The sequence below is a fragment of the Megalobrama amblycephala genome, linkage group LG2 (assembly GCF_018812025.1).
Source record: "Megalobrama amblycephala isolate DHTTF-2021 linkage group LG2, ASM1881202v1, whole genome shotgun sequence".
NCBI lineage: Eukaryota > Metazoa > Chordata > Actinopteri > Cypriniformes > Xenocyprididae > Megalobrama > Megalobrama amblycephala.
Window position 1 is genome coordinate 19,588,858 of NC_063045.1, and position 21,774 is coordinate 19,610,631.

Genomic DNA, 21,774 nt, shown 5'->3' on the forward strand with positions numbered 1-21,774 from the left:
GAAAATTCATTTTTACTTCTGGAACCCAGCTGTTGCACTCTATTGATAGAAATTCAGTAAGTAATGCAATTCTGAGAAATGAAGTGTTCTTTTTCGTATCTGTACTTCCTGTTAAAACAGCAAGTTTTGGCTAATCATTTGCAATTGATTTTAGAAGGACCGACAATTTCATTCTAGAAAGCATTTGTTTGGACAAAAACGTATAGTCCAGGATGAGTCATCAAAATTTTGGTACATTTTCCTGTACGAAAGACTTTAAATTTTAAATTCTTTTACACTACCATTCAAAGGTTTGGGGTTGGTAAGACGTTTTTATTAAAGAAATTAATACTTTTATTCATCAGGGAAGCATTTATAATGTTACAAAAAAGATTTAAAAGTACACTAGCATATTGAACCTGCAGAACTTTGTTTGTGCATTTGTTTAAATTGAGCAGATACTGACCATTAATGAAGTCCTGCTCTTGCTTGGAGTGGATACTGGCCAAGTGACCGCTGTGCTCTCTGCAGTCCTTCTCAGCGTCCTCCCATGTGTGTCTACGGGTGAAGTACCTGTAGCAGTGGCCGTGAAACTTCCTCCAGTTGTGCTCGCAACCCTCAGTATCTGCATTGACAGAGAAAGAGAGCTTGAGGTACAGAAATGAAATCTGAAACATTAGCGAAAATGCTACTAGTTAGCATTTAGCATTTCTCATCATAATTAGCATAACAATGTGAGTGAAAGTTTAACTGAATGAAAGATTAGCATGAATTTCTTAGTATTTGGTATGTCATGGTGTTTAAAAAAGCTATTCAGCAATAATCTCACATATAGCTACATGCTAGCCCACTCAACTTTAGCTCCTCTGAAGCGACACATCCACGCATTTTATTCGCTCCCTTTGTTGTGTCACTCTAATCCATGGCTGTGAGCATAAGCAGTTTAGCATTAGCAAAAACACGTCTTAATCTATTCAAGCTACAACAATCTAGAGAAACGTCTTCTGTCGCTAAGTTCAACGGCTAATTAAGCCCTGTCACATCCTTGTCAGAACTGCCTCTTTCTAACCCTCTGGGATTCTACCGCATCTGGGCACATGACGAACAGATAATCTGTACTTTTCTGAGTGTGTGTGGCTTCGTACATTTGTCTCTGTGTTTGAGGGTGAAGATTTTAGCCTTCCCAGACTCCTCATTTCATGAAACTGCAAGCACTTTGCTGCCTTTTTTACTCCTAGCAAATTCAAAGCGATGTTGGTAAATTGGCTGCTGCAAATTGGCCCGTATGGGCAACTGTTTAGCATGCAGATGGGTGTGAGAGCTGCCTGAACACAGGGCAGAGGAACAGAATGTTCTGCAAGAAAGTATTTAAGGCGCCACAACCACTGCAGTTGCCATGGGTCTACGTGTCCGAAATGTTAACGCCAACTGTCAATCACATTACTTCCTCATTGTCTTGATCAGAATGAAAATGTAACCGTAATTTGCTTTTCTCCATTACAAATAATATCTTAGATGGTGCTAGTGAACCAGATAAGGTTTCCTTTGTTAAAGCTGGTTATAGTAGTCAATTCCATGTTGCAGATTAAAGTCAGCATGTCCAAAATTTACACTTACTAGGGAAAAATGTGAATAACAATTGAATTTGGTAGCTAAATAAAACAGCAGAAATTTTATCATTAAATTATTATGTAATTTTTAGGTTTTTATATCATGTGGTGACACATACATGAAATATTCTTCACATTATGTCACCAAAACGAAAATATTAGCAACAAAAATGTAAAAAATTTTCTTCACATTCTTATGACATAAGCATTCTACCAAAACACTGTTTGGTATATGGTGCTGTGAATGCCATTGGCCAAAAACTATGAAGTAAAATTAAATAAACAGCTGAATATTAAAAAAACAAAAAACATACAATATACAAATATGCAATATTCTCAATTCACCTGCCGCTTGCAGGTGTAACAATTAAAAATACATTCTGGATCCTGTTTAGGTATATTACTAACAGAGTTGTTTTCTAAAACAACCTTTTCATTTAAATACATGGTATTTCTTGTTTTGTACCACATCCACATGTTTGCATTCTCTGAATATCACTAATTCAAGAGATTCAGAGGCTAAACTTTGAGGGCAGCCCCATTTAACCTGAGTCAGAGGGATCTAGCCTGAAGCTAACCTGAAAGAAAATACTGCCCAGAACAAAAGATTCTCTCTCATACGCTTTGGCATTCAAGTGGCTTTCTGTTCTCTGGGGAGAAAACAGACTGGCTGCTTTTTCATTGCTGCTGAGGCTGGAACAGAAACGACACACGTCAAGTTTCCCAAAGGAGGATAAACCGTGTAAGCTAATCTTTAAGGCGAGAGTTAATCTTTAATGTAACAATAATTCTCAACTGGTGGGTCATGACCCAAAAATGAGTTTCAGGTCTGATAAGGTTGAAAATAGCAGGGAAAAAAACAAAGCTAAATGTGAATTTAAATGTGTTTCATTCGGTGCATTAAAGTTCTGTCAACTGGGAGAATGAAAAGAGCGAGCAGTAGACTCTGTTGAGCATTGCAATTTGATCAGTCCAAGAGACCGGAACCACACTGCGCACAAGCTTCCGGATCCATTCAGCACTGTTGACAGTGTATTGTAATACAGTGGGAACGCATCCAAATTGGTGTGCTCCGGCAGAGCCTGCTCTCTTATCTCCAGTCGCAGGAAGAATAGAGATGCTGGAGGGATTACAAGTCACCGTTGGCATACCTTGGCACCCGGCCCGGTTTAGGAATGGGCGGTTGTCACCAGTCCTCCACCTAAAAGCCTTCGCCCCAAAGCCTAGTGGGAGTTGCAATCCTTTGAAGAAAGCAGCCTGACGCTGTTCAAAGCAGATGATATTGCTCACGGCAGACTTTGCTTTTATATCCTGCGTTCATTAAACCGGTCCTACCGCAAATATTTGCAAAAAGAGACCTGTGGAATAGTGGCCGAGCGGAGTCCTTGTTCATTTGTTTCTTCTTCGAGAGGCTCAACTGGTGGGTCATGAACCAAAAATGGTTTGCAGGTCTGATAGGGTCATGAATAGCAAGGAAAAAATGCTAAAGGTAAATATTGAATGCAACAATAAACTCAAATTTATCAAAATAAAGAAAATGATTGCCATATATATTTTGCTGTTGATGTGAAGGGCTGTGCAAAAAGCAAAGCAAAACAAAACAAAACCACTCAGATGCTTCTCCACTGTCCTGTTATTTTCAGGCAAAAAAGCCAATTAAAAGAAATAATATATAAATAAATACAGAGCCTCTTCTTCAAGAGGCTAGCTAACTGTCTCGGACATTTATAGTTTATCTGGAGCTCCTTCCGAGCGTTGCACGCTGACGGTTGGCACGTTTTCGTGATTAATGTACGGCAAGTGAATGAACAGCAGTTAAAAATAAAAAGGGCAAGTGCTTCCAACTGAGTGATTGGGTCATTTATTCCCATCACAATGTGATATTTTAGTGCTGTGTTTTCGACACCCCTGATGATGAAGCATTTGGAAGCATTATTTTCAGGTGACGCCATTTTCGTGGAACACGTTTTTGCTCTTTGCAAGAATGGAGGCCGTAAGTAAGTGTAAGTAGACACAAGAAACGATAGTGAAGATTACTGTCTCAGCCACCTCATTCTGTCTTGGATGATGCAGTCAAGATCATCCAAGAGCAAGGAGTAATAAGTGCACTTTCACAGATGGGGAAGTGATAGAGTGAGAGCAGAGGGGTGAATGCTGGAACAAGGGGCGACAAACATGTTGCCATTTCTGTTCTTGTACAGACACCATCCGTATCGGTGAGAAAAAAAGCTGCCAGGGAGATGCATGCTTATGGCCTCAACGGTACGGGCTGTTGGCACGCTTGATTTAAAGGGGCTGGCGCTTGTTAAAGCTGATGCGAGCCGAAAGCACTCGGGTTTCATGCACTCACACTCATAGCCACAAGGTGCATCAGCTTGGTTTATTGAGAGCAATTACAGGCCGTCCGTGGGGAGCCCATTACGACGCTTGGCTTTACGGCTCTGCAACTGGTATAGGATCCATCTGGGGTCTGATTTAGGATTTCCTAAACTGTACATAAAAAAAGTACATACAATTGAATGAATCTATCTATCTATCTATCTATCTATCTATCTATCTATCTATCTATCTATCTATCTATCTATCTATCTATCTATCTATCTATCCATCCATCTCTCTATTTGTCTGTCTGTCTATCCGTCTGTGTTTTTAAACTATTTTCAGACTTTTTTCAAATATTCAGAGATTCAGAGATGGCACACAACCCTTACTAAAACTTAGTATATTTAATGTAATATACTCTTTGGGACATCATAAGCAGTTTTTATATGGCCTTGAAGTTTGAAAAATTAATTTAAGATATTTTATGGACCCGCAGGAACCCTAAAATGCCAGCATTGCTGTGATCTAGCACTAAACCACCAGTAACTTGCATCAACCCCCCTGGAAATCCAAGCTGGTCTTTGCTGCAGAGAGACGTTCAGAGTGCAAAATCTATTTGCCAAACTAAGTTTTGGGAATTCTGTGCAATTGTTGGGCCAAACTTCAACAACTGCTTTGCTGAAACAAGACTAGGAAAGTTGCCAAGTACTAGGAAAGTCTTCCTATAATGTTTTCCTCTTTTTCCAGCTGCCTCAGTAACACTAACACTCTGCAGCATTCATCATATTCGCACCAACAGAAGGGAGAAATTTTCACTGGCTCACAGCCCTGACTAGTAACATGATTGGTAAAAAAAAAAAAAAAAAATCCTCATGCTGTGGCTCTCTGCTGCATGAAGACTGATGCTTGATGAATGCTTGATTCGTCCCCCTAAGTGTGTCTGCCACAGATTATTAGGTAGCGTATCGACTATCGACATAGACCTATGCCAAAAAACTCTCCAAAACAACTCGACAATGTTGATTACAGTATTTAATCTAAATCAGTGGTTTCCAAACCTGGTGCTGGGGACCCACCGCTCTGCACATTTTGTATGTCTCCCTTATTTAACACACCTGATTCAGGTCATCTGCTCATTAGATGAGAGCTCTATGAACTGAACTGAGTGTGTCATCCGAAATCGCAGGCTTTCTTAAGTAGGGACTTATTTTGAATAAGTAAGTATGAATGTAAACTGGGCATACTAAATTCACCATGTTGCCTTTATCTCTAGTGTCAGCTGCATCATGTCACCACCATTCACAAATCCTCTCCTGTGGCCTCACGGGATAGTAAAGTGTCCACTTCAGAATTTCGCTGGAAGTAGTAGGTCATCGGGTACATTTTGCCTACTCTTTTAGGCAGTAGTACTGTGAATTCGGCCATACTTCTTTTGTCACATACTGTTTTTCACCCACTATATAGTAGAGAAGTATGTGATTTCAGATCCTGCCATAGAAAATGTGCAGAGCAGTCCCCAAGATTAGGACTGAAAACCACTGATCTAAATAATACTAGTTTAAGAGAGTTTAGACATTTTGGAATGACTCAAAATCCACCCTACAAACTCAAACAACAAACTAATATGCGACAACTGCTAATGAATTTGAATCTTTGAACCATAAACCTCATTAATATGCTTTAGTTATCAGACCTTCAACTTTCTGCTTGCTATATATGGAATATGCAAAATAACTGTCAGACAGCAAGTGTCTTCTGATTGGCCGAACAAAGAATCCGACCACAGCCTGAAATCAAATACAAATATATAATTATTAAATATACTGACTGGCATTCATAAAAAAAATTGCTTGTAAAAAAAATGGCTAAAAGACAAGTTAGAAATTTGTTTCTCTACTCAACTCTTTAGCACTCTTCACCACACGCTCCTGTTGATGTGATGTTATAATTAAGAAATCTTCATTAGTGCAAACACTATCTAAAGACCCAGAAGGCCGTGATTAATTTAGCTGTGCTCAATATTAGTTGATGCAGGACCTCAGTGGTACAACTCACTGTCTGCCTTGATTATTTTCAGATCTGCCTCCCTCCAGCTCAGGCTAGACGGCATGTAACATTCCAACCACTCTTTTCAGCTGTCAATCAATCTGCTAGTCTTGACAAAACTTCCTTCAAGATAAAAGAAATTGCCATCAGGTTGGATAGGTGCATTGTTTAACCTTGTTACAAGCATGCAAACTTCAATAACTAGCCATTTTCTCTGGTAAGAAAACTTAGGGACAGAAAATAATCAGTGCTTGGGGAAAAATTTCACAAAAATGCCCCAGATATGTGGAGTAAAATATGTTCAGCTACCTCCTTATAAGTGCATCTGCAATATATTCACAATATTCTGTATCAGTGAATTATTTTAGATGAATCGGTTTACCTCTTTAAGGTATTCATCCTATTTTGAGTGCAAGCCCCTGTTTCTTCTGTTTTCTTACAAAATGTGTATTTCTTCCCTCAATATGAGTCAACACTGCCAGATACAAAAATAACCTGCCAAATATTTATTACAAATATTGACAAATCCTGCATTCTAGCATGAAAGAATGGATTGAGACTACATGATGGTTCTCAGATGCATCACCACCATCAGACAGAAAATCTTACAGAGGTATACCTAATGACATGCATAATAGTGACATGCACATTGGCATGTCATTATATTTATGTGACCTGTGCTGGCAAAATGAGTCGCAATGAGCAAATTATGTAATAAATCGTTATTCTCTATTTAAAAAACCTTCAAAATGATGTGTGATTTGTTGGAATCCAACAAAAAATGACTGAGATACAACTGTTTCGAAGTCGATAGTCAGCAAAGTCAATTTTGAGAAAAATCGAGTTAAAGTTTTCTGAAGGTTCCAAAACAAAATCACATAGCAACCGTACCTTAAAATCTCTGGTAATACCAGCAAATTTGGTACAAACCAACCAAAACCATAGCTATAGAAAGAATATATATTTAACTTTTTTCCATGATTCCACAATTGTTTGATTAACATTAATGCAACAGACAGACAGTATATATTAAGACCTACTGTACCAAACGGATGTAATATAATGTTAGACATCAGATGTTTTTCCCCAGCAGTTAACCAAAAGTTCACTTAAGACATAACAGATAATGTTTGCGTGAATACTCGCCAAGATATATATACACAATACTCTGTGTATATATGTATTTCAGGGTCGCGCGCTGTCTGAGGCATCTTTGTGCGCACGCCTTGAATCTGTCAGTCAGCGCAAGATTGATTTGTTTACATCAGCATGAGTTTGAAAATCACATTTCATTGGTTCAGACTCATGCCAGACTCATGAGAATTCGCTATGAATATTCACAAAGTTGGAATGCTGCACTTTACAACAATACCAAGCGCCAGTCATCCAGAAACGAGCAAAGGAAAACGGCATTTTTCATTGACAAAGGAAAGGTACTCTCAGAAAACGTGCAAATAAAGATACTTTTAGATGTTTAATTGCTATTTGGAGCAGTGGGTTTGCTAGACGAGGTCTTAATGAACTAATTTTTGTGAATTTTTTGACCGAAATTGACATTTTTTACTTGTTTTGCCTGTAGCTCGAAATTAGCCCGTGCTCAAAATTAGACTCCTATTGCCAGCACAAGTCACATATATATATATTAGGGGTGTAATGGTACACAAATATGAAGGTTCGGTACGTACCTCAGTATTAAAGTCACGGTTCGGTACGGGTTTAGTACAGCAGGGGTGAGAAAACTAAACATAAAATTGCTTCTTTTTTCTTCTTTTTATTAATAAACTGGTTTATTTAACCATTTGTGTCTTTCTCTTTAAATAAATTCAATTATAATTACATTTTCTTAAGAATAAAAAAGCTTATGCTGTAAACTATATATAGGGATTTCTTGCACATTACTATAATATTAAAGGTTACAATTAACAACAGAGTCCAAACTATTAAATTCAGTTGCTATTTATTTTTAGATATAATAATTAACACTTAAAAAAATGTGCACATAAGGCAGGTTTTGCACTAACTTCTAAATCTAATTATAAAATGATTACTCCAATTAATTTTTGAAATATAAACATTTACACATTTACACAGTTATTGTCATAACTTGTTTTCATGACAAATTTATTTAAACATATATTAAAGAAATTAAGACATTACTAACAGGTAAAGTAAATATATATTATTATATTATTATATATATATATATATATATTATTATATAAATAATATATTCGATGTGCGCATTTAATTGTGCGGTGAACCCTTTGCACTAAAAGCATAAGTAAGGTCTCATTTGAAAGCAGACACTTTGCAGTTTATGTTAAACTCATAATTAATTATTGTCACAATGAGGAAAATAGTTAAAAATAGCTTTGAAATTTTGAAAAGTTATTAGAAATTTATTTTTATGAAATATATTTATGAAAATAAAAGTGAAGTTGGCCTTGTGGCAATCTAGAAATGCACTGCAGCTAAAGCCACATGTCTGACCATGTTATATTTCAAATCTGAAGATGATAGGTTTAAAACTCTGAGTTTTATTACATGTTTTTCAAGACCATGTCATGAGACTTTATTTAGAAAGGACTCTAAAATGTTAACTGATGTTTATTGTCATCTATTCAAGGGTATTGTCAATATTGTGTTTGTGGTGCTAACAGCCCCATTCAGTTTCAGTCTCCCCTGAACACATTCACACCTCTCCAGCCATAATAAATATATAAGCTAATACAGTGCATAGAGTTAATTTCTCTAGTGAACTAACATGCTGTGGACAGTAAATGACTTCCCTGAGGTAAATGTGCTACGTAAGATATTATTCTCAAGTTGTTTAATTAATGTTTTTTCCATGGTTGAAACACTGGTTGAGAGATTACACGCATATCTAGATTGTCTGTTCTTCTTCTTCTCCGCTTTTTCCTGTTATGGTGGTTAGCAAACAGCATTGCAATACCATGCATGCCCTCTTCTGGATTGGAGTGTGGATCGCCTGTGGCTGACTGTATTCGTCGTCTAACTGCATGAACCGAACCGTGACATCCGTACTGTATGGACACCCCTGATACATACATATATATATATATATATATATATATATATATATATATATATATATATATATATATATATATATATATATAGTCATGTGTAGGGCCTTCTTTTTGCAGCCAATACAGCATGAATTCGTCTTGGGAATGACAGAGTCCTTCACAGTGGCCAGAGGGATTTTGAGCAATTCCTCTTCCAGAACATTGTCCAGGTCACTATGTGATGCTGGTGGAAGAAAACAAATAAAAAAAAACAAACAAAAAAACAAAAAAAACAAATCAGAGAACAATACATATTTCACATTGTCCAGATCCGAAGATTTGCACTGTTGGCACCAATGAAACCAACATTTGGCATTGGCACGAATGACCAAAAGTTTGGCTATAGCAGCCGACCATGAATATTGACTCTGGGGAGCTCCAGATGTTTTGGTGGAGACAGGAGATTCGATGTGCGCATTTAATTGTGCGGTGAGTTGGGTAGTTGTGGTTTTATGTTTTTTTTACTTTTTTGATTACAATCCAGGTTAGTACCTGGACATCCTTTTCAGACAGCTTCCTCTTGAGTCAACAGTTACTCCTGTTGAATGTGGTTTGTCCGATGTGGTGGTATGCCGACATTACCCTGGATACAGTGGCTCTTGATACACTACAAAGACTTGCTGTCTTGGTCACAGATGAGCCAGCAAGACACGCACCAATAATTTGTCCCCTATTTAACTTTGATATGTCTCAAATTATGTTGGTCAACATTCACTCTGCTCTTACTGATAGAATGTAAAATCAATGAAGATTGGCCACCAGGCCACGCATATATAGACATGAAACTACCAACACTACAGTGTTTCAAGGTACCTTTACACTACAACGATGTACTACAAACAAAAAAGTTTTCCTTTGCGTTTTTCACGTACAGACGACAATGTTGTCACAGATCACAGATCACACGGATCAGCGAAAATGACACTGTATTATTCATGCCAGGCCAGTAGATGGCAATGTTACTTTGTAAAGAAACACTACATGCCTATAGACTGAACACACTGCATGTACACGCATGACATGACCATTTTACAAATTTGCATTTTTGTTGTTTTCACAGAGATGATAACTGCACAGGGCTCGACAATAAGGACTGCACGATGGCCCGGGGCCAGTGTGAACGATGCTCAGGACAGTAGACGGAACGGTCACTTGCCCGATCGGTAGGGTGTGCGATATATATTGTCTATGATATAGTATTTGTTGATTAAATGATCTGAAATGATCGATTATGTCCCTCACTTTACAAAAACCAAACAAAAACACACTTATTGACTGCATGCATGCACTACATGACGTAGTCTAGTAGGTTAGACTAGTGCGCGTGCATATTTAGAGTGTACGTATTCACTGCGTGATTTAGTCTACTAAAATGCCTTTAGAATGACCCAGAATTCAGGATAAGGGGCAAAAATTACCCTTTATATCTTTTATATTATTATAATTTGATATAGTTAACCAATATTACACAAAGAGCGTCATTTTTCTACAAATATCAGCATGATTACAAATGTGATATTGATTTTATACAACGTACAGTTTAATGAACAAGAACCTAATATCAAGTGACTTACATTTTAGACACCAAATCGCCTGTTTCGCTCTATTTCGCCTACTAAAATAGTTCCAAACAAAGTCCACACATAATTGTTTTGCATCTCTGAGCAACACTTTCTGAATGAATAAGCCGTTTCAATGAATCGGTTGAATCTTAATGACTCACTCATTAATAGTGATTAATTAATTCGCTGCCACCTACTGGTGGGTTTAATTTCACTGTTAAAGTGTCTTAAAGGTACAATTTGTAAGATATTCGCAGTAAAATATCCAAAAACCACTAGGCTAGTGTTATATATTTTGTCCAGCTGATTACTAACAATATCTCTAATGTTTTCAACTACTTGTAAATCATGAGAAAATTCCCATTCTAAACAGTGACACGGGGCAGTGCAGTCGCCTGACAATGACGTCAGTTACCCTTTGTTACCGCCTTTACTGACGTAGAAACCACATGACAACAGTGTCATGAACAAATGCGGAAGTAGTGTCTAGCGTCCAGCAAACCACTAGCTTGCTTCAAGCAGTTCCTTATTTACTTCTTGCACGTTTTATGGTGGATTGTGTTACTTATTTATGGAACATAATTACTGTTTACCATCTGCCGCTGGTTCTGTCGACAAGGACAGCTCCCGTAAACGTAAGCGTACGGGCCAACCAAACGACCCAAGAAGAGTTTGGGACAAGAGGAGAGAAAGAGCGAGGATCAATATCGGTGTTGCATTTTCTAGACGGAGAGAGCTTCGCGACAAACTTCACCTAGAAAGAGATGCCGATCTTGCTTGTGTTTTACTCGACAGGTGAGTTGTTTTGATTCGTATCTTTACAGAAAACGTATGCCATTATAACGATCAACACGATTAGTATTATGGGGCATACACACCAAACGCGGGGCATCGCGTCTCTAGACCTGCGCGAGGGCGCGTCTGATACATAGTCTGATTGCGTCTTTGCATTGACTTTGTATGTAATCTACTCGCGCAAATCGTTGAACTCGCGTTTGCTATGTATGCCCAATTATTTTGTTTGAATGTACACGAGTGTATATATTTGTTGAACAAGTGGTAATTGTTTTCATATCATCTGACTAAACAGTAATCAATTAATTTGATAATTTACTGTCAAACTATATTTGCTGTATTGTATTGCAATATAGCATGACGTCATCAAACCACGCGATTGTTATTGTTTTGGTAGTGCGCCCTCTAGTGGCAGGTCCTACAACCTGTACCTTTAATTCTTAATCCTTAATAACAGTATTTAACATTGTATATTTTCAACATTTCAAAACAAAATAGCTAAATAGTTATACATTAGATGACAATTTCTGTACATGAAAATCTCGTGTTTAAACCTACATGAAAAACTTGATGAGCACTGTTTATTACATGTATACATTTGTTCTGTTGTATTTATTTGTGCCATTACTCGTAATTTGATCATTTGTTACTATTTTATTACTTGACTGTTTATTTGTCTAACAATATTTAAAATTTAAGTGAGTTAATCTAGTAGCTTTTGGTGTCAAAACCCTATTTATTAAGGTTACATGTATCAAAAACAATGAAAACAATAACTAGGCATATTTTATAGGCCCATTTTCTTGGGGCAAGTGAAAATTTTGGCGGGGCAAGTAAAAATTTAAACCACTGGCCCGACCGGGCCAGTAGAAAAAATCCTTAGTGTTGAGCCCTGCTGTATCATTTTAAAAAACTTGCACTATGAAACACGTTTTCAAAAGCTTGCATTTCAGGCCCCCAAAACGCTGTTGTCATGTAAATCAATGGCCAAAGGCATAAAAAGTTTTCAGTTTTTAGTTGAAAAGGAGTTATGTAAACGCCCCCTCAGTTTCATTGTCCAACTCCTGTGATTAATTGTAAGGCTGTGTGAAGAGAACAACAAAAAATGCTGGGATGTTTATGTCATCACACTAGGCCGAGGACAAACTCGACTATGACAACAAAATGATTTTGTGGTGGGTCTAAGTTAATAAGCATCAGGCATGACTTCAGCTCATAAATCTTCCCCACACATTTGACTTAACAAATACTTCACAGTCAGACAGATACGGTGGGAATTGCTTGCAGTCACTAAATTGAGCAGGAAGGGAGAGATATATGCCGAAATTGTGTGTGTGGGTCTTGGGAGTTTTGCAGGTGGTTTCGTGCATCGAAAGCATTGGTTTAAAATGTGATTCGGCAAGCCACAGGCAGCATTAATATCCCTTCATTCTCACTCAGGATTGTGCACCTTTATCCAAAGGCACTTCCTGTTCTCTCTGAACAAATATTTATGTTACGGATTGGGATTTAAAAAGAGAAGTTATAGAACTGAACAACTGCATGATATTAACATATGTAAGTGGCATGAAATACGTTTTGAAGTGCATTCTGCAGCACAGGGATTAATTAAGCATGTCACATGCTAATCAGCTTTTTATTCAATTCGGAAATTATTAGCTTCACACAAAGAATAGAGGATGTTTGTAGCACGCCATGCATGTTTATGCATTTCTTTTGTTCGATTTTAAGAAAGCCAATTGAGCAGAAATTACCAGGTACATGTACTCCTGAAGATTTGAGAAGAGTAGATTTAGAGGGAGGAACCAGCAGGGAAGCGTGTGAGACAAAATTACTGGTCCTAAAAGCTACATTTCTTCAGAGTGAACGCTGCATGGAAATTTAGTGACGTTAAAGACAATGGAGGATTCCCCCCCCCCCACAAACATACATTAAGGATCTCTGTGAAATGCTATTACTGTTTTAATTCAATGTTTTAATGTGTTAAAAATGCTGTTACCTCAATTTGAGCATCCAGAAGGGTTGCAATTAGCATAACGTATTAATTGGCTCAGTGGGTCTGTTGATACACACTACACTGTGTATCGAACAGCTGGCCTCTGAACCTGCCAGTTTGATGGTGTTGTAGGTGTATTGACATCGTTAGTGGTCGCCATGGAAACTGGAGGTTTCTGTTGGAAGCAAGGTAAGCTTCAAAGGACTGATGTGGTTGTGATGAGAACAGACAGTCTTTGAATCACATTACACCGGAGACTGGGCGAGCAAACAAATTAACCTGACACGGGCTTCAGCTCCTCTTTGATCATTCTTATTGAAGGGGTGTGTGTGATTGTACATTAACCACTGTTCTCGCACAAAACATCCATATTGGTCCTCTCGAGGTGTAATTTAAAAAGCTATTTCAGGTGAGGAATTTATGTTTAACAGAAATTGTGACAATGCAGTGATGCAAGCCTGATGTGCAGTGTAGTGAGTGTCATATATATGTCAAAAAATATGTACATTAATAGCAAAATAAATAACCTAAAAAATTCTAAACATATATATTTTAGTTTAAAGGCTATATGTAGTACCTGCCCGCTTTCTCCACCATATTTTCCCATTCATTTTCTATAGGAATTTTAAAAAATGAAGATATGAACCAAACCAAGTAGCCCTCCAAACCAAATAAACAACACGAGATTACTAACTTTGATTTGAAGCAAAAAGTATTTCCAATGAAGCACTGCAACGATCAAATTAAAAACTGTCAAAACATAAAACTATTGATTTAGAGTTGATGATAATACATATAAAACAATATATTTGAATGTATTGTACAATATTCAGATATAAATAGAAATGTAATGTATTTTCATATTTATTTATTCATTAAAGAAGTTAAAAAAAAGTTATTTTTATTAAATCTTCTATTTATTAAATTATTGGGAATTTTACTAGCGGAAGCAAAAACAAATATTTCCTATGAAGCACTGCAAATTTTATAATTGAATTAAAAACATAAAAATTATTCATTTATAGTTATGGCACAGTTTTCCGATATAAATACAAATGTAAAGTAGTTTCATGTTTATTTATATTCATTAAATGTAGTAATACAAAGTTTTTGCAGCAGAAGAACTGATTTTTAAGTTAGAAGATCTAGAAGATCTTTAAAGTCAGTTCTTCTGAAGAAATTGAAATTGATTTTTGCACTGATCGTTGCACTGTACAATCTTTTCAAAATCTCTTCAAAATCAAACATTTAAATAAGCACTTGTACAAAATAAAAAAAAAAAAAATTAAATATTACACACTGAATGTGTTCCTGCATGTTAATGGAAAATTAACATTGTCATCACCAGAAGGGCAGCCATGAGCCTGTTTCAGTCCACTGCTCCCACTTCTCCAGCCCACTTTACAAGACATAAAGTGTGTGTATGATGGGAGGGCTTCCCCCCACTCTCTTAGGGAGGCTGCATTTGGAGGGGAGGATTTGGGTGAAGGTGCGTTTCGCTCCACTAGAGCGATCGCAAGTCCGGCTGCATCTCTCCTACTGCTTCCTCTATTTTCTCACTCCTGTTTCCCTCTCTGTCTCACTTACTCTCTCTCATGGCTGGTACAGGATTGATCGCCCATGCTTCATTGCCTTGCAGCTGAACACTTGGTTGTAAGGCCATAGGATGGTACAGCAAACACATTCAGGCTGGAGAAAGCAAGCATGCTGTGGAGGTCTGACATTGCAGTGGATTACACCAGGATTAAATTTGCTGGTCTCAGTACAGGTGCAGCTTGTTTAGTTTTATAGGACTCACCTGGGCTATCTGCACCTATTGCTGTCTATATGAAGGCTCATACCTGAAGCTGCGTTATTTGTTTGTTTTTTTACTCAACTATTAATGTATAATGTATCTCATCTGTCACCATGTAAATATATAACTTGATTTTGATTTGTCACTTGTGACATTCTGCGACAATATAATATAATATAATGTTAATTATTGTTTGGAGTTCTAATATAATTTTATATACTCATTTATTTAAGTTATTACATTTTTTATTGCGCAAACGTATAATTAAATATATATATAAAAAAAATAATACAAATTCGTATAATTAATGTTTCTTGTCAATTTATTTCAAGTAGCTTTGTAAAAGCAGGTTCCCTTTCAGTCAGTCACATTCGACGTAAGTCAGAAGTGAACAGACGAATTGGGATATTGCAAGAGAGCCCTATCACCTTCGAGTGTAACTAAACGAGCCAATGGAAGATTGGCTTGCGAGCTTTGCATCACATGCACCTCCCCCGGGTATAAATGCGGTAGTGAAGCATTCGCATATTGTCTTTCGCCAAGCATTGTGTTCCTGCTAAGATCACCTTTCTGTGTAAAAAAATTTGAGTCTTTGGAGCCTCTTCTTTGTCCCATGTTGGTGATACAGCACTTTACAGAGGCAGCCGTGAGCTTTATACACAGCTCTCAACTGCTGTTTTCACAGCAATTCTGTTGCATTCCCGGTCAGGTTGCGATTTGGGCCGGTTTTGTCTGTGTGTGTTGATTGTAGGTGGCCAGTGTGAACCTACAATCACACCGCGGCCGATCCCCTGTGTGCTTCAGCACAATACAAAGAGCGAGTTCCCTTTCTAAAAGAGCTTAACATATAGACAATGCATCTCTTTCAAGATGTCATTCCGTCCATGCATTTCTGGATGCGGTTGTTTCCTATCCTCATTGTCGGCCACGATCACTGTCTCGCATGTCTGGGCATAAACGAGCTGAGGCTGTGTTTGTGGGTGGTTCATGCTCTATCATCAGAGCATGACCACATTGGTGCGTGGTTCGTCTTGCTTTTCTCGTAAGAAAAGCAAGAGCGCTCAGCGCTTGAGCGCTCAGCGCGCCGTGTGCCGTCAAGCTGCCGGCTGAGAGTGCGCGTTTTCATGGCAACCCAGCGCGCTGTCCGGCGCTCTAGATCGAGAATCAAGTGCCTCGAACGAGGTGGAGTCCCCTCACCTATACCCAGATCTAGTTTTTTTTTCTGGTGCTCCAGAAAAATGCTACTTTGGTGAATAGCCAGGGTGACCTGAGGATTACAGTGAGACACTACCCGCCGAGCCAATCTCTGTGGAACCCCACTCCTCTAGCGCATCACAAGCATGCTGAGACTGTGTTGGTGGGTGGTTTATGTTCTCTTATGAGAACATAGCCACGTCGGCGTTCAGCACGCCGTGTGCCGTCCAGTTAAATGGCCATGTTCACTCTCAGCAGTTTAGCTCGCCAAGGGCGTCAGTGATGCTACCTGTCGCTAAGAAGGTTAGCTCACCTCAGCTGGTTGGGTCTTGGGGTCAACTGGGACAAGAGCAAAATTGCCCCTGGGCAGAGGATCTCTTATCTCAGTATGGAACTGGACTCGGTCAACCAGAAAGCACTCCTCACCGCTTCAGCACTGGCATCACGGCCGAGTCCCGAGATGGGCATAGCAACGCGGCACGTTCTGTGTGGCTATCACACCGAGCTGCCGTCGTACCTTCATTCAGTGGTCGGACCCTTCATTCTTGCGGGCAGGAGTTCCCCTGGAACATGTGTCCAGGCATGCTGTGGTCTCCACAGATGCTTCCACCACAGGGTGGGAAGTCTCGGGTCTCTTCAACTGCATTGGCATATCAATTGGGTGGTCTACGCTCTTGTCGCAACTCGCTTGCCATCTCCTCTTATGGAGTCAGAAGCATCTGAGGTCACTTCATGTCATTCACATCCCAGGCGTGCTCAACTGTGCAGCCGACGAGCTTTCATGGCAGCCTCTGCTTCTGAGAGAATGGAGACTCCATCCCCAGGTGGTCCAGCTGGTTTGGCATTGTTTCAGAGACGCACGGGTAGACCTGTTTGCCTCTCCGGACACAGCCCATTGCCAGTTGTTTTACTCCCTGACCGACGCACTCTCGGCACAGACACACTGGCACACACTTGGCCCCAGGACCTTCGCAAGTATGCGTTTCGCCCAGTGAGCCTGCTCGCACAGCTACTGTGCAAAGTCAGGGAAGAAGAGGAGCAGGTCCTGTTAGTTGCACCCTATTGGCCCACTCGGACCTGGTTTCCAGAACTGATGCTCCTCACGACAGCACCTCCTTGGTCCATTCCTCTGAGGAAGGACCTTCTGACTCAGAGACGGGGCACCCTATGGCACCCGCGTCCATAACTCTGGAAACTTCATGTCTGGTCCCTGGATGGGATGCGGAGGTTCTAGGTGATCTACCCCAGTCGGTTGTAGACACCATCACTTCTGCTAGAGCTCCTTCTACGAGGAACGTCTATGCCTAAAGTGGAACCTGTTCGTCGAGTGGTATTTTTCCCACGGGGAGAACCCCCGAACTTGCTCGATCAGGTCAGTGTTTTCCTTTCTGCAAGAAGGGTTGGAGTGAAGGCTGTCTCCCTCCACCCTTAAGGTATATGTTGCCGCCATTGCTGCACATCACAACACAGTTGATGATAAATCCTTAGGGGAGCATGAGGAGTGAGGAGACTGAATCCGCTTCGCCCTCCCTCTATACCCTCTTGAGACCTGTCCCTGGTACTTACAGCTCTCCGGGGACCTCCTTTGAGCCTTTGCAGTCATTGGAGTTAAAAGAGCTATCCCTTAAGACAGTACTCCTGGTTGCATTGGCCTCCATCAAGAGGGTAGGGGACCTGCACGCATTTTGGTCAACGATTCGTGCCTGGAATTCGGGCCGGGTGATACTCACATTATCTCGAGACCTCGGCCCGGGTATGTGCACAAGGTTCCTACCACTCCCTTCAGAGATCAGGTTGTGAACCTGCAAGCGCTTCCTTCGGAGGAGGCAGACCCAGTCCTGGCTTTGCTCTGTCCCGTCTGTGCCCTGCACCTTTACGTGGACAGAACGCAAAGCTTTAGGACCTCAGACCAGCTCTTCACCTGTTACGGAGGCCAGCAGAAGGGAAAGGATGTCTCCAAGCAGAGGATGGCCCACTGGATATCAGTCCCAAGGCATGCCTTGCCTTGGTTGAGAGCTCACTCCACTAGAGGAGTTGCTTCTTCCTGGGCGCTGGCGCACGGCGCCTCGCTGACAGATATATGTAGAGCTGCGGGCTGGGCGACACCTAACATGTTCGCTAGATTCTATAGCCTTCGTGTAGAACCGGTATCTTCCCGTGTACTCACTTCCGGTAGCCGGAAGCACGAAGGACCCGTTCTAAGTGTCGGCTTGCAATGCCACTCCCACCCCCTGGGCCGGATACATGTGTCCATTGCTCCAGCGAGTTCCCCGCTTGGCGAACCCTGTTGAGTTCCTCCGCCACCCCCTGCGGCTTAGACATTGCGGAGTGTCTGATGCTAGGCCAAGCACTCGTTGACTAACGTTTGTGCTTGACTGGGTGCCATATGTTGCGACATGCTCTTTGGAAAGCGGTCCCATATGTGTATTTGTCCATGGTAAACTCCCTATGGTGAGCCTGTGTCTTTCCCTTGGCAGAGCCTGCTCTGCCATTCCTGTCAGATGTGCTTCCCCCTGTGCCAGGCTAGAGCCATCCCAGGAACTCCATATGTGCACTGTCCATGGCAGTCCATATGTGTATTTCCACGGAATACCGCCCCCTCTGGGTAGGTTGTGGCTTCCGCAGCATCCCCTATGGGTTCGCTTTCCCAGTGTTGTCTAAGTTTTACTGAATGGGTCATGCGGAACAGCAGTAGACTCTCTCGGTGTAAGCTCGCGCCCTTCTCCGCCCTGATGTGCACCAGGTCGCTGTAGCTTATGCTGGGTGCTGGAAGGGATCAGTAACTGTGGCGTTTTATTAGGGATCCCAATTTGTAGGTTCACTTCGAACGTGACCGACTGAAAGGGAACGTCTCGGTTACGTACGTAACCCTCGTTCAATGAAGGAGGGAACGGAGACGTTTGTCCCGTCGCCACAGTTCCTGTGCCTCCGCTGAAGTGCTGGGTTACATGCTCGGCTCCTCAGCGAAAAACAATATGCGTGTGCTTCACTACCGCATTTATACCCGCTCACGGGGGCGGTGCATGTGACGCAAAGCTTGCATGCCAATCTTCCATTGGCTCGTTTAGTTACACTCGAAGGTTGATAGGGCTCTCTTGCGATATCCCAATTTGTCGGTTCACTTCTGACGTACGTCTCCGTTCCCTCCTTAAGGGAACGAGGGTTACATACATAACTGAGATGTTTTCCACTCAATTGGTCATTATCAGAACAAGTCCAGATCAGGAATTTCCCCCAACTCCAAAATCTCTGTCATCATTCTTATAATTTGCATGTAAGTGTGCATTTGTGTTATTTAATTACCTTTCTCACAAGTGGCTCCACCATAGCTGGGCAGACACAGACATACAAAAGAGTTGATCTCGTCAATGCAGGTGCCTCCATTCTGACATGGATTGGACTGACAATCATCAATATCTGTGAGAACAAACAGAGACAGAGATTATTAAATTCTGAAACAACACATTGTGTTACTTTTTTTTAACCTTTTCATCAGAGCTGAGAAAGTACCGCAGGTGTTAAAAAAATGACACACTAGAAAGTTGTGATTCTGTTCTCATTATTTTCCCATTTTCAAACTAACATATGTCCTAACATTGCTATATTTCCAATTACTGAGGTAAAGTGTCTTGCTGGGGTTACAGCAATTAACTTGTACAACACGTAGACTAAAATCACTATAATAATGAGCTGGACCATTTTTACAAACACTTTGTGCAAAAAAATAATTCAAATGAGAGCAGACCAGCTGGGAATATCAAATGTTTGTATATGCGTGGGGAATAAATCAGCCGGTTGTGCTGAAAATGTATTTGCTGTGCCTTGCTGTTGTTTCTTCAAGAACTGAACATACATCTATGATCTATGTTGTTTCTCTCATATCATATTTTCATCAAATGTTTGGAACAAGATCAAGTACATTTTTACATTTATATATTTTTGTTTTCAATCTGAAGAACAATGTAACAAACCCATTTGGATTATTTACACTACTTTAACTCAAATCAAAGGTTACCATACAAAGCAGATTTACATAAACGTCACTGGCATATTTCCAGATATTTCAGCATGACAGCTGTGATGGTAAACTTGACATTTTGTAATGTCATTTTGCAAATTAATGCACCATAAAAGTTAACTGTAAATATGCAGTGTGAAAATTACATAATGACTTGGACATCAGCTTTTTATTAGAAAACTTTGGGGTGCAATCTGTTGAAGTTCTTCTTATGTAACCCAAATTGTTTTGGTGCACCTAGTGCAGTAAGCCAAATGCCATGTACTGTATCTTAAAGATTTTTAAAACAGTAGTTTTAACGTGATATATTTAAGATATGTAAATCTATAATCAGTGTTGGGAGTAAAACATTACAAGTAATGTGAGTTATGTAATTAGACAACTTTTTTCAAATTACTAGTAAAGTAACGCATCACTTTTAAATTTAAAACAAAATATTTGATTGCACAGTGCAGAGGCGTTGTTTGCGTTGTGTAAACATGCATTTACTCATCTCACACGCAAAAACAGATTCAGTATCCTTCAAAATTAATAAAAAGAGTGAAATGCAAACTCAGAATATTAAGCAAACCTGTGATAATAAAATATGTTACACAAATATACTTGTGTATTTAATCAAATTTTATTAACCAATGTCTTTGCTTCTGACATTCTTCTTCTGCTTCTTGTTCTTCTGCAGTCCAGAATGGCAGCACACCTATCATACACCCAGCGCAATGCGGCGCCAGGTGCGACGCAAGTGTTTGTTGCTAGTTTCAACCCGACGCAGTTATCCAGTTATCATTTTCATGTCCTGCGCCCCGTTGTTTAAATAGCAAATGCATTTGCACCCATTTGTGAGCCCATGGGCGTGCTGGTCTGAAAGCGAGGTGTGTTCAGGTGCATTGCTATTTTGAGGCAACTGAAATAGACTGCACAATTGACCAACTGAAACCTGGTCTAAAATCAATGGCGCAATATTTTTTTTTGTTATTTAAAGGGAGCATTAGTAATATGTGCCTATAGGCGGGTGCACAACGCACATACACTCTGCTTGTTACACACACAGGGACGCTCAGCAGCACACAAACATGCCAAATATTACAATGTAAAAGATTATTATTGTGTGCATAAAGATAAAAATGCTTTGGTGGAATCTGGAGGTGGTAGATGGTCTGCTTTAACCTTGCACACAAGCAGATCTGTTTCCTCGCTAGAGAAGCGTTCATTTTTTCCGCTTGCAAATTCCACCATGTAAATAGCGAATCCGCCATGGAGCAACTGGCTTTTAAAGGGAATGGGAGATGAGACTCTGATCAGTTTATTGCACGTTACGGACAAAACACACCCATTACTCATTAAGAGAATAGGGACAACCCTTTCAGACCT

At 40.0% G+C, this 21,774-nt stretch overlaps 1 protein-coding gene across 3 annotated transcripts in view; it reads right to left on the minus strand.

Annotated features, from left to right (window-relative positions):
- The window catches only part of ncanb (neurocan b), a 175,237-nt gene that overhangs the window by 11,149 nt on the left and 142,314 nt on the right, over positions 1–21,774 (minus strand). For all 3 annotated transcript variants that reach the window (XM_048165233.1, XM_048165225.1, XM_048165217.1), the window contains exons 10-11: positions 19,692–19,805; positions 446–604 (exon numbers count right to left, since the gene is read on the minus strand). In XM_048165233.1, the coding sequence (XP_048021190.1) occupies positions 446–604; positions 19,692–19,805 (273 nt within the window). The remainder of the gene's footprint in view (positions 1–445; positions 605–19,691; positions 19,806–21,774) is intronic.